At 51.1% G+C, this 17,123-nt stretch overlaps 5 protein-coding genes across 5 annotated transcripts; 2 read left to right on the top strand and 3 right to left on the bottom strand.

The window, feature by feature from the left end:
- Positions 1-323: 323 nt before the first annotated feature.
- BJX68DRAFT_268110 (uncharacterized protein) lies at positions 324-5,790 on the top strand (the record flags this gene model as incomplete). Its single annotated transcript, XM_071045990.1, has 2 exons — positions 324-4,588; positions 4,650-5,790. 2 exons carry the CDS (start codon positions 324-326, stop codon positions 5,788-5,790), a joined length of 5,406 nt encoding a protein of 1,801 aa, XP_070897900.1.
- A 225-nt stretch (positions 5,791-6,015) lies between these two features.
- Positions 6,016-9,623, bottom strand: BJX68DRAFT_110308 (TIP120 domain-containing protein). Its single transcript, XM_071035910.1, has 3 exons — positions 7,117-9,623; positions 6,718-7,056; positions 6,016-6,657 (listed from the first exon to the last, which is right to left on the bottom strand). The coding sequence occupies exons 1-3, from the start codon at positions 9,484-9,486 to the stop codon at positions 6,241-6,243; spliced, it is 3,126 nt and encodes a 1,041-aa protein (XP_070897899.1). The 5' UTR covers positions 9,487-9,623; the 3' UTR covers positions 6,016-6,240.
- Positions 9,624-10,401, bottom strand: BJX68DRAFT_110302 (ribonuclease P Rpr2/Rpp21/SNM1 subunit). Its single transcript, XM_071035909.1, has one exon. The coding sequence runs from the start codon at positions 10,308-10,310 to the stop codon at positions 9,762-9,764; it is 549 nt and encodes a 182-aa protein (XP_070897898.1). The 5' UTR covers positions 10,311-10,401; the 3' UTR covers positions 9,624-9,761.
- A 6-nt stretch (positions 10,402-10,407) lies between these two features.
- Positions 10,408-13,220, top strand: BJX68DRAFT_239641 (RNA lariat debranching enzyme). The gene is made up of 3 exons (XM_071040568.1): positions 10,408-10,735; positions 10,810-10,911; positions 10,977-13,220. The coding sequence occupies exons 1-3, from the start codon at positions 10,667-10,669 to the stop codon at positions 12,915-12,917; spliced, it is 2,112 nt and encodes a 703-aa protein (XP_070897897.1). The 5' UTR covers positions 10,408-10,666; the 3' UTR covers positions 12,918-13,220.
- Positions 13,221-13,229: 9 nt separating this feature from the next.
- Positions 13,230-16,998, bottom strand: BJX68DRAFT_110286 (RTP1/Tango6 family protein). Its single transcript, XM_071035908.1, has 3 exons — positions 16,757-16,998; positions 16,121-16,700; positions 13,230-16,069 (listed from the first exon to the last, which is right to left on the bottom strand). The coding sequence occupies exons 1-3, from the start codon at positions 16,827-16,829 to the stop codon at positions 13,285-13,287; spliced, it is 3,438 nt and encodes a 1,145-aa protein (XP_070897896.1). The 5' UTR covers positions 16,830-16,998; the 3' UTR covers positions 13,230-13,284.
- Between the last annotated feature and the right edge of the window lie 125 nt (positions 16,999-17,123).

Raw genomic sequence — 17,123 nt, 5'->3', positions numbered from 1 at the left:
GGGTTGCCCCGAGCACCCGAACCAGACTCCAGGCCTGTGGTTGCAAGCTGCCATCATCACAACAAGAATACTTCTGCTTGGCTCCCCCTCCATCACATCAGGATGCCCTGAATTCGATTTTTACTAGACGTATTGTCTGTTATTACCTTTGCTTTATTGCTATATATCTGTTTTACTCCTGCAGCCTTTATTTCCTGGGGCCGCAGCTCCATGTTTTCCCTGCATCTGTTAATCTCCGCAGTGTCTGGATTCACTGTGGCTTTGTGATTGACCCGCGCTGAGCTGGTTTCAGCACCTGCGCAATTCCCTCTTATACTAAGACAATGGGCACCCCGCCATGGCTGGACAGCCTTTCAGATGACTGGGTATCGTTGCCAGGGACTCCCTCCAGCCCTGCCCCCCGGTCACCTATCAACAACCACTCCCGCCGTTCCAGTGTACAGAATACTCCTAGTCGCATTCCTGTTCCCGCGCGTCGCCCCGTTGATCTCTCTCCATCTTCAGATCCTAAGAAAAAGGTTACGCGACCGTGCCACTTTCATAAACGAGAGCCGCCCACCCCCAAGACCCCGCGTTCCCCGAAAACACCCTCCAAGTTGCGATCGCCCGTACCGGACAAGTCCAAAAAGAGTCCAATGCCGAACCCGCCTTCTGGGCGCAGAGCCGGCCCGTCTGCGATGGATGGGAGGTCACCTCTGCGGTCGGTTTCCAACGCGTCGAGCCAGCCGGGAGAACAAAGCACTGTCCAAATACGGCCGAAGAAGGATAGTAGGAAGGATGGTACACCGGAATGGCGGAGGAGGTTGGTGAACGGCGAGATACCTTCAGGTGATCAACGCGATTTGTTTGCACCGATTGGCTTGGAAAGCGTGTTCAAGCCTCCTTCCCCAGGTTCGCCCTTAGCTGGAAGCACACCAATTCCGAGAATGAAGCAGCCAGACGACGGGTGGAACTTTAGCATCAATTCCGGGACGGAAAACAAGGGCAAATCCCCGGGACGCATATATACGAGCAGTCGTGGAAGTGACCGCAAGACATCTGGAAAGACAACATCTGCGCGGAACTCGCGTCCCAGTCTAGGACGCGCCAAAGACACAACAAAACCACAGGACGATGAGCGGGAGCTAAAGCGACAAAAACCGAAACAACCGTCATATGCGACGAAACCCCAGACTGAGTCCCAAGACGACGCGCAGATGCGTTCCGCCAGCGGATTGGAGGATTTACGGAACGAGGACATTACTCCCATTACCTTCTCACAAACAAATACAGTTGATGGGAATGGCACGGCAGAAATCATCAAGTCCGCGCTGAAGCAGGTCACATCCAAACTTGAGCGACTCCACTTGGCGCCAGACGATCGTCCGGATTCCAGAGCGAGCGATAGCGTATTATTTAGGCAAACAGGCGGCATCGCGTCCGACGGCGAGCCTGAAGATGACTTGGTGGACGTGACGAGCAACTCCCTTCCTCAGGATCTTTCTATGGGGACATTGGACTACCGGGGGCGGAGTGCCTTTGCGAGCCTGCAAGGGGAGGAGCCCTTTCTCGATGAGCGCTCCTTCCATAAAGATGGCTTTTCTCCCACGGCCTTCCCAGCCCACCGGCTCTCTCCTTTCGCGCGTCCCAGCTTGCGAATTCGAAGCTCCCCGCCATTCTACACTAAGACCAACGCGCGGACTGACCCCCCAACACTCCCACGACCTTCTTCCGCCCACGTTGGAACCTCGGACAGTAAAGCTGAAGCTATGTTATCGTCAGGAAGCCCACTGAAGCTCTTTTCGACACACGACACATTCACGAACAATAAACTCCTTCGACGGATGAGCCAGTTCGAGGAGACGCTTGGCGACGAATCGGAGGAGGATGGACCAGTCTCGCCGTCGGAGGAAGCCCGGCGTAAAGGCGAAAACCGAAGTCTTTCGAATGCAAAATCGGATCACCGGGGCGAACGTTTTGCCCGAAGGCAGGGTCGGCCAAGAACTGACGAATCGCGGACACCTCATATCAATCGCTTCGGCGAGGGTCAATTGGATGACTTTGACTTCTCCGACGCCAGCCCTTACGACGGGAATTTTCTTCATACCGATTCTCCGGACCCTAATCTTGCTCCACCGGGTCAGTTGCTATCTGCTAAGGGCAAATACCAGGGGCGATATAGGCAGACTAGTGGTGACTCTCCAACGTTTTATAACTTGACGTTTGGGCAAAATGGCGCAGGAAGCCACAATTTAAGTGCAACAGAGAAGCGAGAGAGTAAGCTGAAGCTGAATCCTACTCCAGGGAGCCCTGTAAAGGACCCGACTCCGAAAAGACGGAGAACCATCATGAAGCCCCGCGGCTCCTTTTTGGGGGTTTCCGACTTGGAGGACAGTGCCGCAACTGATGATTTGTCTTTGCTCCAACGAAGTTTGATGCAACATGGCCTAAAATATGATAGCAACGAAGCTGCCATCCTTTCTGAATCTGGTCCCCGCCCTCGGACCCCGACTCCTCACCAGACTGGCTCGTTTGAAAGGAAACAGGCCTCTCCAAATAGACGAACCCAACAGCCCGGCCCTAATGACGACGAAGTTGCTAGCTCCCCAGCATCTCAAGCCGTGCCAAATGTGATAGGACGACCAGCAACTGAAGAGGTTCGCAAAGGATCTATCACTACTCAAGACTTCTTGAATGAAGCAACCAAAGTCATGAACCTCATACGATCCAAAGGCACAGCAAAGAGTAGCCTGTCACCGGTAGACGAGTCTGATGTGGAGCAGGATGGCGATTCTGGGAGCTATGAAGAGGAGTCAACACTGGAAGAGTTTTCGCGGCCGCCTAGTAGGGAAGGGATTGACCTGCGCAAATACCGAGAACCCAAGGAGCAGAACCCGCGTATTCTGAGCCATTTGAAGAAATTCCAGGAAAATGACGAGTTGGAATTTGGGCCCAACGGCTCCGTGATGGGTCTACATCTCAGAGAGAACAGCAATGAATCTCAGAGATCTGACTCTGGGAATTGGGCACGAGGCCTTCATTCAGAGCATCGAAAGCGCAAGCTTCCCGCGCCACCATCAACCCAAGAAGATGACCTCTATGACTTTTTGCGTCTTGACACTGCAGGTTCCGCAACAAGCTTTAGTGCTCGCTCATTTCCTACTGGTTCCTCTCAGGGTTCTCATGCCAAGGGTGTACTATCTTCCGATATTGTCTCTCACTTGATTCCGGAGCAGGTGAATGGGCTCACTTACGATCGCCTAAAGCATCAGTGGGTCAAGGAAAACGATAAGCAGCCTCGTACAAATCAGAGGGGTAAAGATGGTGACGACGATCCATTCAAAGATATTCCTGACCTCAGCGTCGACGAGCTAGAAGAGATGATGAGGACACAAAGCTCAGGTTCTCATTCACAGAAAGCCAAGTCGAGTCAACCTGAAAGGAGTGATAGTCCGCAGGACAAGGCATTAAACCCTGCTGCCGAAACAGCACCTGCTGCCCCCTCGGTCAACCTCAGCTCTGTTCAATCTGGTATCAGCCAATCGACGTCTAGTCAGCCGATTTCGGGAACAAGAGAGACTTCATGGGGAACGGATGTTCCCAAAAGCCGAACGTCTTCAACTGACGTTGAACACGAGATCAAAGTTCATGAAGGCCGCTTGTCAAAAACCCCTCATCACCTGAGAGAACCTAATCATCAAGCACGAGTCGTAACAATCAGCTTCTCATCCCCGCTTGTTTCACAGATTGAGTACAGCGATGATGACAGCCCTTCCAAGCTTCGCAGAGTCGCAATTACCTCGCAAGCGCAAGCCGTGGCTGCCGAGCATTCCAAGCAACAACCGTCCGAATATGAGCAAGCTTTCCGACGGCGCTCAATTTCAAAAATTGATGAAGGATGTGAGGACACAGTTGAAGAACAGAGCTTAATGCGAAGAAGCGGGGCTCTCCAGCCTACTGCAGCTGAAGGCGGTATCGATGAACCACTAGCCTACCTGGAGAATACAGGCCTGGACACAAGCTATAGTTTCCATCTTAGCCCACTTGCCGATTTCACAGTGGATCAGATCGACCAGCCATTACATTTCGATGCGAGTTATGTTGCTCAACGCACACACCCAACATCCTTGCGTCAGGTGCATGGGACATTTGCGCTAGCGACAGAAGACCTCGTCAAGCACATCACAGAAGCCGAACCCTATGAACCTTATTGGGAACACCTTCGCCGCTTGGTTTTGCGCCGTAAGGGCCTTATCACTCTTCACAAACTCAGCGAATTCTGTCCTCGTCTCGAAGAGCTAGACGTTTCAGAGAACGATATCAGCCAGTTGAGTGGAGTTCCACCCACTTTGAGGAATCTGAGTGCCGTGAATAATTGCCTTTCAAGTCTCACTGCATGGAGCCATCTGGTTAACTTACAGTACCTTGACATCTCGGGAAATGAGCTGGATAATCTAGATGGAGTGAGCGAGCTTATTCACCTCAGGGAACTAAGAGCAGACGACAACAATATCCAAAACATTGAGGGTGTCTTTGGATTGAATGGTCTACTGACTTTGACGATCAGGAATAACCGCCTGAAGTCTGTCGATTTTGAAACAGCGGAATTGTAAGTGATGCCCTTGTTAGTCGCGTGTTTGATACAGCTACTGACATTTTGTCCACCACAGAATTCGCCTTGGCGAATTGGATATGAGCCAAAATGAGCTGGTGTCCGTCCGAAGTATTCAAAATCTCCCAGCACTCGCTCAGTTGGATCTGACCTCTAATAAACTCGAAAAACTCACTTGCTCTTCGCCCCTCGATATGCTGCGGGGTCTGAAACTCTCAAACAATCGTTTGCGGCATCTGGATATCGAGTGTTTCCCATCACTGACTCTTCTTTACGCGGACCAGAATTGTTTGTCCACTATTGCCGGGATCAGCCATACGCGGGACTTGGAGGTGCTGTCTGCACGGGAGCAATTGATTTCAAACGAGCGCAACGGCGGCTTCTTCGAATTAGACTTGGGTACAGTCAAGGATATCAGAAAGGTGTACCTTTCCTCGAACAAGCTCTCGGCACAAACTATCTCACCATCTACACCTCTTTTGAGCCTTCAGCTCCTTGACCTTGCATCTTGCCGTCTAGAATCTCTGCCAGACGACTTTGCTCTCAAATTTCCTAACCTCAAGGTGCTCAATCTTAACTTCAATTCCCTCTTGGGAGTCAACGAGTTGCTTGGCATGAACTGTCTCTCGCGATTGGCTATCGCGGGTAACTCTATCTCGAGGCTCAGACGACTTTGCCAGGTTCTGAGTCGAGTTGGACGTACCAACAAGTCGAAAACTTGCACACTCCAGAAAGTCGACATTAGAGGGAACCCCCTGACGGTCAGGTTCTACCCCCCGCCAATTACAGGGAATGGGAAACAGCCTACACGGAACCTGATGTCGAACGAAAGAACGTCTTTCGGAAACCATGGAGTTGATCTGGATCTTCCTCTTATGAGGCAACTTGACCGTGAAGGCCAGCTGGTTCCAATAGGAGCAGAAGATGGTGTGGAGAGAGACCCCGAAATCAACGACCCCTACACTCTTCCTCTCGCGGATCCACTGCTGGATCAAAAGCACCTGTCCCGTCTGGACCAAGGGACAAGGCTGAAACGTCGGGTCTTTGAGCTCATGCTTTATGCGGGAACTGGAGGCGCATTGAAATACCTCGATGGACTGGAGTTCCGACCAGTCCTGGAGCCAGGCTCCGATATGAATCAAGCTTGGGCTCGACTTGAACAGCTCGGTGTTCTCAAGAAGAAGGTGATCGCTGGCTGATCCCCTTCGTCTTGTTTCATCGCAACACATTGGCTTGCGATATCCTCTCCGCATTGGTTATGTGAGCTTGATTTTTCTACTCTTCTCTTTCTCTTCTTTTTAAAATATGTTTGAAGTATTCTGGAGGCTGGGTCATTGGGTGCAGCGTTGCGTTTAGCGAAATTAGATCAACCACACTTGGGAGTTTGGACATTGATATCCGTGAGTCTCTTGGCGTCGCCCGGGATTTAGGTGCATGGGTACATAGCGAGCTGTTCTTTTAACTACTTGATCCACGTCTTCTAGCAGCAATTGCATTCTGAATTTCTTTTCTGCCTCTTCAATCGTTCTTTTACAAACGCGAAGTGTATGTGGGATAGTTCCTCTCATCTCATTGCATGCCTGTATATGGGACAGCTACGTTCGAGCTGAACGATAAAAGTAGCATCCTTTACATATCTACCCTTGGGGCTAAAACTCCGTCTCAAGCTTCGACAACTCATTCCCAAACTGACCCCTTACCCATTCAATGTACGTCTTCCACTTGTGCACATCCGCAGATCCCTCTCCCACAGGGAAAGCCTTGCTTAACTCTTGCGTGATCTTGAGAACACCCATTGATGCCTCGTGCGCCTTCTCAAGCTCCTGCTTCACAGCATTATCCTTTGGCTTAAAGGATAGAACAGCAGTGTAGCGCTCCGAGAGGGCATCTAGCTGGCGGCGGGTTTCTTCGGGGGCGAGGGTGATGAGTTTGGAGGTCATGAGGTTGCAGATTATACGGATGTCTTGCTCGTCGTCGAGGCCGGCTAAGATGCGGTTATAGATTTCAGAGAGATGTGATAGAGAGAAGGATGTGTCGAGGGCGGCGTAGATAGTTTCGTAGGCGCTCTTTAGAGGGAGTTGTTAGTAAATTCTGTTAAATGGAAGAGAAATTGGTGTTTCACGTACCTTACGAAGCTCAAGGCCGTCGTCGACTTTGTGTTTGAAAGGGCCCATTTGGACTTCCCTGATGAGTTCGGGTTTGATTTGGGTGTCGCCGAGGACGGCGGGGAGGAGTTCGCTAAGATGAGGGAGGATGAGACCCATTTTGTTGTGGATTGCGGAGTTGAGGGTGGTTAGAGCGAGGCGGTGGTTGCCCAAGTCGCGATCGCTGAGCATGTTGACTAAAAGAGGCACGATGAGGGGCCTAAGAACATCGTTGTAGGTATCGCGGGAGTCGGATAGAGTGTAGCGGAATGCAGAGATCACAACACTGCGGATGCTCACGTCTTGACTAGAGAGATAATCCTATAAGATTGAAAGAATCAGCGAAGAGACATAGGAAGCAGTGGGAGAAATTTGACTAACTTGAAAGTGTGGGATATAGGCAGCTGGGTCAACCAGTGCCAAGCGCCCAACACATTCAGCTCCCACAGCACGGTTATCTTCCTCTTTGGAGACAACAAGTAGAGCCTGCCAGAGCTTCGCAGCGGACGGAGCTACATCTGGCCGTATCAAGTCGGGGTGCTGAAGCAATTCCTTTACCGAGTGCAGGAGAAGGTAGCTCTGACCTTGGGGTTTCTCTAGGCCACCTAGAATGGTAGGCAAATAAGCCTTGACATTGCCGGCAGCCGCATTTCCTAGTGCAGTAGCTGCCGCCAAGCGTACCTTTTCAAATTTAGAGCTGAAGTGCGGGATAAACACGTCGGGATTCAGGGGGCTGCTGGTGCCCATACGGAGCCCGGATTCACCTAGAATAGCGAGGGCAAGACACTTGCGCTGAGGATCGTCCACTGTTTGCAGCTCGGAGAGGAAATCCTCCATGCGGACACCCAGCTTCGTACCTCCATGAACCAGAAGTGTGCCGATGGCCCGTCCAACAACGGATGTGTCGCCGTTGATACCGACATCTCTCAAAAGCTTTTGCATCAGAGCAGAGCCGCTATTCTCTTCCCCAATCACTCTCACGAGAAGCAAGAGTGCCTTGAGAACAGTTCCTGCGAGGGTATTCAGGACAATGGAGCAAATAGAGGCCACTAAGCTATCTTCGACTAGAAGCTGCGCATTTCCAGGAATGAGTTTTGCGAGAATGATGAGCGACGGGGCCAACAAATGGAAGTCTTCAACTGTGATGAGAGGGAGAAGACATTCTTCCAGGTTTTTCATGGTTGCACCATCGTAATGAGCTCTTGAGTTGGGATTCATGGAGAGGCTACGAAGAGTTTCCAAGCTGGCACTTCGAAGAACTCGGTCTGACTTGCGGAGTTGCGCTCCAAGCTCGGCAGTAACCTCACGGACCCAAGCGGAGTCGATATCCTCCTTTCGAGAACACAAAACAGCCACATCGTCAACAGCACGAATAGCAGATAGCCGTGTAGTCTCGTTCTTCAGGCGGTCTAGCAGAGTAGCAAGACCCTTCGTCCGAAGCTGTATTGAGAGGAAGGCCGAGCCTTGTTCGCCTGACGATCGCGCGATAAGAACACCCAGGACGTGAATGGCCCGTTGTCGAACTTCGAGGTCCGCGCTTGTATCAGTGATGCGGCTGTAAATAACATCGTAAAGCTTCTCCAACTGGGATGTCAGGTCTTGCGAAGCAGCAGGTACACGTGGTGGAGTAAGTGCTTTAACAATTTGCTCCACGGCTGAGAGCGCCTCACTGCTCACTTTATAGTTCCTATCATTGACCGCGCCGATGACACCGGGAATTAATGCAATCAAGAAAGGTAGAAGAGCATCAGAGGCGTGTGTTTCAGCAACCGCAGCAATTAGACTGAGGGCTTCGATCTGCAGAGTACCCGCGCTCGCCGAAGCTCCAACAGGCGCCGACGAGCCAGTAGCCAAGGTCGATTTGAGCACATCCGCAATTGGGTCTTCGATTTGTTGAAGATGATCTGCAAGGCCGCCGTAGCGAACGAGCGCCAAGCTCTTTAGGAGAACAATAATGGCTTGTTTTAGAGGAATAGAAGCTTGCTTCCACATTTTGACTAGACTCCGGACAATCACGGGTAGAGCGTTGGCAAGCTCCGACTGGGCGCCGGTCTTTGGTGAAGATGGGGCAGCCAAAGGAGTGCCTGCTGCGGACGAGGTGCCCATGCTTGGCTCAAAGTCGATCATACTGGCATCGCTGTCCTGACGTCTCCTCTTTCTCGAGTTCTTGGACCCGCTTCCGACCGATTCCAAAAACCCGTTGGAAGTAGCTATCATTGAACCTTCCCCGGTTTTACGTACTAGGGCGTCTAGAGTAGAGACCAGCTCAAGCTTGACGCTTTCTTCCCTCTCTTTGTTGAAGCGAGTGACGATAGCAGGCGCTATCTGCTGATACAAGGAAGCATCATCCAAGGCACGGCCTCGTCCGTACGTTGAAATGACAGTGTACAGGAGCTTGGCTGCGCATCGGCGGACCTTCCAACTCATATCGTCTATATCGCTGTAGCCACCTTCCTCCTCAAAATCCTCGAATTCGTCGTCGTCCATTTCAGGCTCTTCCGTCGCGTCATCCTCCGAACCGTCGTCCTGTGTACCGCTCATTTCCTCGTCTTCCTCCAACTCGGCCACATTTGGATCGTACTTGAGGCATCTCAGAGCAGAACTGATGGTGTTTGATAGGTATGGTTGCATCTGCGTGCTGCATGAACTGATGAGCGCCTCCAACGTCACCAAGGCGGTTTCTTGAAGTTCGTCTGCCTGAGGATCATGTTCGTCCTCTTGGGAGTAGTCCGACATCGCGTCTGAAGACATTTGAAGCTTCGAGAAGGGATTCGAGTAAGGTTGTTGTCAGATTGAATCGAGCTTCGGAAGGGACGGGGAGAAAGTGAGGGGAGCTGTAGAAGAAGAGAGCCTGGGCTCGTGGAGCTTCAACTGAGTTCCATAAAGTGGTGCCGCCGCTGGACCAAGCAGCCCAAGCTGTCGGGAGTGAGCCCCGCACTAGTCCAAATATGTTGCGGATCAAAACCAGCCGACAATCCGGTCTTGGCATCAAAAAGACGAAAGCTCCAAGAAAAGCAAGAGGGAGATCACTGTTGGAGGAAATCAAAAAGGTCCAGAGACTGAGTCGATTCGTTTCGAGACTGTTTCGCCGCTAGAAGGGCTTGCAGTCCTCCCTGTTTCCTTGCCTTTGCTCGCTTTTTACTACTCGCGTTGTCGACCGTCTTACTGGCAGAGACTTGGCTTGAGAGGGTTGTAGTCGTGTTAGGAGTGAGAGGCTGTGAATCAACTGTCACTGAAGGAGGAACTCTGGAAGGGGTACGAGTTGGGGTAACTGTTCTTCGATGACACCGGAGACACTTGTAGATGGCCGCCCCGTTGGGAGTTGCCGTAGAAGATGCTTGCTTCCGAGACTTCTTCCTGATAGTTGCTGTTTTTGTCCATTCCTTATTCCGAGGGCTACCGCAAGCGCCGCAGAAAGTGTCGTGGAGTCGCTGGTTGAGTGGTTTGAGCTCCTCGTGAAAGATTGAATTATGGACGGACATGAGATAGGCGGCCGTAGAGGGGCTCGACGAGCTCAAGGAGCTGGCAGAGTCCTTTAGAAAAGTCAAACGAGGGGCGTGTTCTTTAAAATGCATTGTCCTTGGAGATTGCACAGATATGCGATATTTTTAAGGCCTGGTTTTAGTGAATGAAAAGTTAGAGAACTATGGGTAGGGGAAAACCAGCAGCAGCGGGTTTGGTAAAAAAAAATGCCTGGGGAGCAACACAGATTATTCACTACACCTCACTTGCTCACTCACTTCCATCATAACACACACAAAGTTTCTCCTCCCATCAAATTCCTTTCATCCGAACCTTCTCTAATAACCAACCTCTTTTCTGCTACATCTTTTCTTACCTATCCATCGCATTGAAGAGCCTCTTGCTCAGCTGGCCTACAAGGCCTCACTTTGCTACCTGATATTTCGATATCATCCACTCAGTCTCTTCGATGAGTGCGACGGGGATTGCAATGTCTGATCCAGATTCCCAGTCTTTTCGGGTCGCTGTCGAAGGCTGTGTAAGTTCCAACTTTGCTCTTCCGAGTTAGTAGTTCTGCTGTCCCTCCTTTCTGACTTGGCAACTGTCATACAGGGCCACGGGCGTCTCCATGATATCTACGCCTCTGTCGAACATGCTGCCACCTTGAAGGGCTGGGGCGGAGTTGATCTGCTGATCATTGGAGGAGACTTTCAGGTTAGCACAGGGCTCCTTTGGCCTTCCCTTCCAGATCTAAATGATCATACCTGACCACGACTTAGGCTATTCGCAACAGCAACGACTTGGCTTGCATGTCTGTGCCACTGAGGTACAGGGAAATCGGCGATTTCCACGAGTACTATAGTGGACAGCGCACCGCCCCTTATCTTACCATCTTCATCGGTGGGAACCATGAGGCTAGCAACTACATGTTCGAACTCTACTACGGCGGCTGGGTTGCTCCCAACATCTACTACATGGGTGCTGCAAATGTCCTTCGCTGCGGTCCACTCCGTATTGCTGCCCTGTCTGGTATTTTCAAGGGCTACAACTACAGAACGTCTCACTATGAGAGACTCCCGTACAACGAAGAGGAGATCAAGAGCATCTACCACGTTCGGGAATTGGACGTCCGCAAGCTCCTTCAAGTCCGCACCCAGGTTGACGTGGGATTATCGCATGACTGGCCCCACAAAATTGAATACTGTGGCGATTGGAATCAGCTTTTTCAAAAGAAACGGGGATTCAGGGAAGATTCAGAAAGCGGGAAACTTGGCAGCCAGGCAGCACGTAACGTTCTTGACCGCTTGCGTCCTGCATACTGGTTCTCTGCACATCTGCATGTTAAGTTTGCCGCCTGTCTCCAGCATCCAACTCCAGAGACTGAACACCATTTCGGTTTAGATGGTGCCGGTCCCTCTCTTACCGCTATTCCGGGAAAAATGCTTGACATGCTTGTTGGAGAGGAAGAGCAACAACACACTGCTCCTCAAGACGAAGAGAGCAGAAAGCAATCTGTACCCGCCAAAGACACCTCTCAGCCAACTTTGTCCCAACCCGCAAATGAGGATGCTCCTATTCTCACTACGCAATCTGAAGCCGCTGCCGCGCCGTCACAGAACACGTTTGAGAACATTCCTGACAAGTTGGCAGCGTGGCAGAACTTTGGTGATATCGCGGCGAAGAATGAAGCTGCTGAGAATGATCGCTTCTTTGCTGAGCAGGGGAAAAATCCTCCCAGCTCAACTCCTGATGTTAAGCATAACCTTACATGGCGCAAGGTAGACTCCGATGAGGATGGAGTCGGTCGAAAAGTTGCATCCGTTGAGAGAAATGGTGCCCCTCGCGAGAAAAAGCAAAAGACCAAGCACCATGACCGGGTCAAGAACGCGGACGAAATTGATTTGGACCTTGATAGTGACTCCGACCTGGACGCAGAATCTTCCACTGCAAAGCGTCCCATGGCCGAAAGTACGTACAACACAAAACCTGGAGCTTCCACTCAATCCGATGTTTCGGAAGACCTGCGGAAGCAGCTTCCAAGCAGCTTTGCAGCTCCTCCTCAGCCGCAACCCCGACCTGTACCTGTTCACGCTCCCTTCCCCGCAGCGATCAAGAACACAACCACAAACTTCCTCGCTCTAGACAAGTGTGGACCCAGAGGCGAGTTCCTTCAGCTTCTAGAGATAAACCCCGTATCCGACACAACCGGTGCTCAAACAGAGCGCCCATTTCGTCTGCAATATGACAGAGAGTGGCTCGCCATCACTCGTGTGTTTGCCGCTGACCTTCAACTTGGAAATCCCAGTGCAAGGCCACCATCAGACCGGGGCGATGCCGTCTACAGACCTTTAATTGAGAAGGAGGAAGCTTGGGTTGAGGAGAACATTGTCAGAGCCGGAAAATTGGACGTACCAGAGAACTTCATCATAACTGCCCCGATATACAACCCTGCGGTGCCAATAACCGTAGAAGAGCAGTCTAGAGAGTACACCAACCCCCAGACTGCGGCATTCTGCGATCTCATCAATATCACGAACAAGTTTCACCTGTCAGAGAAAGAGCGCGATGCACGTATCGCTGCTGGGCCTCGCCCATGCGAAAACTCGGGCTGGAGCCGTCCTAGACGTGGCGGATATGGTGGCCGCGGTCGTGATGGCGGCGGACGCGGTCGCGGTCGCGGCTATGGACGCGGAGGATATGGCACTCGTGGACGTCATTAGGATAAAAGCTTCGTGAGGTTACTCGATGATCTTCTAACATGGGCAGGAGATAGGATGTCTTGATATGTTCAATTTCATAGCTGAAAGGCACATGATGGATGGATTTCCTGCGTACGATGTCCCTTTTCTTCGTTTACTTGTACTTGGGTGCACATGAAGATGAGCTGGCTCTTTTGTTTCCCACCTTCTTGTGTTTCTCAATCTAAGTTGATCCTTAGAGATTCTTCACCCTTGTGTCAATGACTTGATCTGAGACATGACAGCCTGATAATTCATACAAATGGGAAATAATGTGGAATGCACAGTTGGTACTTGGTTCGGGGCCATAAAACAATTCGGCTGTAAGTCAAGTAGTAGCTATCTACCTCTATTCAATCTCCTCAATCCTCGGCCTACCGGAACCACCCTTCCCAGACAACGGATCAATGCTCAACCCAGCAATGCGATCCCCAAGCTCCAACCGTGGCTCATCTACAGGCCGATGTCCAACTCCCCAAAAGATCGCCTTTTCGACCCAAGCTTCCAAGCTCTCTGTCAACACGCGGATGTGGCCCCGGACAATACTGTCCATCTCGCGGGCTTCTACGGCGCCCAGCGTCCGCAGCATGTGTGGGATATTGCCGATATTCGAGGATTCCCTGGTCCCTGCGGTGGAACCACGGAAACCATGGGATGAGTCGTCCGCCAGAGTGAACCCGAACCCGAGATTTTGGTTTCTGCGCGACTCCCGCGCCGTGTCGAGGGCTCTCAAGATATCGAGGAGGAGTACAGCGCTGGCGCGTCGAAGGATAGCGGATTCGTCGTCGGGTTCTAAGGTTAGTGTTGCGAGGGCGAGGTCTACGGCTGAGGAGAGGATCGAAGGTCCAAGTCCCAAGATGTTTGTTTGGACGGCTGTTGCAAGAATAGAGAGTGCGGATGCTCGGACACGGAGATCATCTGGTTCCTCATCGCGCGATGATCCGGCCGCCCAGGCGGCAATAATGTTTGCGGAGTGAGTTGCTTGCTCTGGGGTTTCGGAATCAGAGCCCTCATCGTCAATGAGTTCTTCGAGGATCTTCGATGTCTGCGGGGATGAAAATTCCCAGCCCGCTGGCGCGTTGTTCTTGTTCTGGCGGTCCTCGCGCTCTTTTCTCCGCCTCTCATTTTCCATGGCTTGTTTGCGGCTTTTCTGGGCCTGTGGCTTTTGTGCTCGTCTTCCTGCTACGGCTATCAGGCCATCTCCTAGGCTCTTGGCTGTTTCTCCTGCTAGGGCTTCGCCGAGGTCCTGTACGGTGCGGATGAGAGCTTCTCCAATTTTGAGTCTCTGGTCAAGGGTGGCATTTTCACTTCGATCGATGTATCGGTCGATTAGGGTTTTTACGACCGTGCGTGGATGTTTTGAGGCTAATGTGCCTATGAGTTTTATGGCGTTCAGATAAATGAACTCGTCATTTGCAGCCGATTCGGAGGAGTCGGTGATGACGGACAGGAGGAGAGTAAGAGTTGATGGTATATCGAGAATCGGTGATGACTTTTTGATCAAATCTGACAGAAGCGAGAATCCCTCTGCTTGTACTGGCGGAAGCTCAGAGTTGAGGTTCGTCAAGGCGCGGCGATGTATCTCAAAATCTGGGATTTCAGTGGATTTCCCCTTGGATCCAGTAAATTCAGGAGACGTGATCTGGATCTCAAGGAGCATAGATGCGGTGGTTCCAGATTTCGATAGTGAGGTTGGTAGACGTGGGAGAAGTCGATCAAGCTTTCCTTTGATATCTTCTAGCAGGTCACTGGTTTCATTCGACATGGAGAACTCAGGGGATGCGAGGATTGTAGAGAGCAAACTGAAGACAACTTGGATTGACTCCGTAGAGTCATGTTCAGCTGCCTCACTCGGCTCATCTTGCTGCGAAGAGACAATGTTGGCTAACGATGATAAAGATACGTTCCGCGAATCTCGATTCCTCGCTGCATTGATCTGGGCATCTGATCTTCCCAATTCGCCGTCAATAATGTGCTTTACCAGCTCAAGCACCTTAAGAGGTTTTCGCGAAAGTGTGTCTTTGAAGTTATCCAGAAGCGACTCCGCTAATTTGGCACTAATAACCTTTCGCAAAATGCTACCAGACTCGCCGATATCTGGAGCCAGTTCAAGTTTATCCGTTGTACGACCTGCGCTTGAAGGCTGGGCAAGCCAGGTTTCGCTCACGTAAAGGAACGCCTCTCCTGTCTGCTCATCGCGGCTAGGGTCTGCATCTAGCAAGCTCATAAATAACTTGGTCCGAACCTGTAGAGCATCAAGGAGTCCCACTAAATTTGTCTCCGGTTCGCTTGTGGCGCGCTTCTTGAGAATAATTTCGTTCTTCGAATTGGTGGCAAATGTAAAGACTGGGCCACCCTCCCATAGAAGATCGTCGATTAGCTTCTTCAGTGGAGGAAAGCCCACAGATATACCAAAGTACGTCTGGAGTACAGCGATGATATCGTCATGGAGCACAGTCTGTTGCTGCTGAATACTGAAACACGCCAAACCCCAAAGGGGAAGGAGGATAGGGTATACAACTCTTTTGACCAGCCCGGGGTTTGGCGGTTGCAGGACCAACGTTTTCACTCTGTTGATCACGAGTAATACCTCAGATCCAGTGGCTAATACCTGGTCTGACCTTGGTTTCTGCGCTTCTTGTGCCGGTACCATGTAAGCTCGATGCTGTTTATCGAGTGTCCCCGTTAGGGTTTGGAAGACCGGCTCCAAGAATATTGAATGGCCAACAGTCCCTGGTGCTCCGTAAGCTCTTTTGCCAAGTATTCCGTTGCCAACTATGTATGCGGCAGCCTTTCGCAGATCCGGATCCTCGCCATCAATCAAAGCTAGTAACTGTGGACCAATGACCTTGAAGTAGTCCTCGGCGATCATGTCCTGAGGAACGGAGGAAAGCAGGCGTGAGGCATGCATTATTGCGTTGACTGTAATATGTGGACCACCTGATGCTTGAGCTTGCGCCTCTTGGCCAAGTGATGGCGCGAACTGCGAGGCAAGAAAGACAATAGTCTGTAGCACACCACCAGGACGCAAAGGGACCTTTGATAATAAACCGGTCACGATGGACTTGAACCATGTGGTAGGATTCGCTTGAAGAAACGCAGACAAGATCGGTAGTAACTCTGCGCTGGACGTGCTGCTGAAGGGTCAGGGATTTGAATGGACAATACAGGAGAAAGTATCATACTCTTCAATTACTTTTGCCAGCGTTTGACGATACTGATCTTGATCATTGTGAGGTGGAAGCTTCGGGTTGTAACCTAGGTCTGATAATGAACTTATTAGATCGCTCAGTATCCGACCCCGTACAACAGGCTGGATGCTTGGCCGGCTATCCAATATAATTTCAGACAGCGTTGCCAGAATCCGACGAAGCAGGAGGGCATTCTGTGGCTCTTCAGAAACGGGAATCTGTTGCTGTGCAATGACTCCTGCTGGTAAAACAGATATGACACGCTGTTGAAGAGGAATTCCAACCCCGCAGGAAAGCGAAGGGTAGATCCCTTCTAGAGAGATCAAATCCAACAGCGCGTGAAGGATGCGGCGACGTCTTGCATCCTCTAGATTTGGGTCTTCATGGTTGTTGCCAACGCCGGATCTCTGGTCTGTATCGCTTACTGGGATCACAAATGCTACATGGATCTGGCGAAGCAGGTCCAATGCTTTGCTAACGACGCTCCCTCTGGCAGATGCTTCGTCGGTTGACTCGAGTTCACCTTGATTCAAGATCTCTATCAGCGACTTGCCACGAGATTTTTGCAGTTCATCTTGAGTCTCTCGTTAGCGAAAGTTTCGGCTTCATTATATTGCATCTAATACATGCCTCGTTGAAGAATTGGGCCCAGAAAGTGGCCTGCACCGGCAAAGGCCTCTTTGACCGTTAACGGTTCGCCCATGGCGATTTAATTGCTACTCTGATCAAGCCCCGAAGTCTGCACATCCCCATCATAGCAAAGCTTTCAGCCTACTTTCATGAGAATAGTTGCGATGAAGCTTGACGCAAGGCCGATTCATAATCATCGCCGCTTAACCCGTTCTGAGCAGCGCAAGAACAAAAGTCCGACGTATGATATTTCTGCCTGAGGCATGAAGTCAATTCTCTGGCCCCAATGCCAGGCTGAATAGTTTGGAGAGATAGTGACTCTTTTTGCATGTTGATGCTATACTTTCACCACTTTATATATCTCCCT

This window comes from Aspergillus pseudodeflectus (genome assembly GCF_044049435.1).
Source record: "Aspergillus pseudodeflectus strain CBS 756.74 chromosome Unknown BJX68scaffold_28, whole genome shotgun sequence".
NCBI lineage: Eukaryota > Fungi > Ascomycota > Eurotiomycetes > Eurotiales > Aspergillaceae > Aspergillus > Aspergillus pseudodeflectus.
Note: the sequence above shows the minus strand (reverse complement) of the source record. Positions and strands in the feature narration are given on the sequence as shown.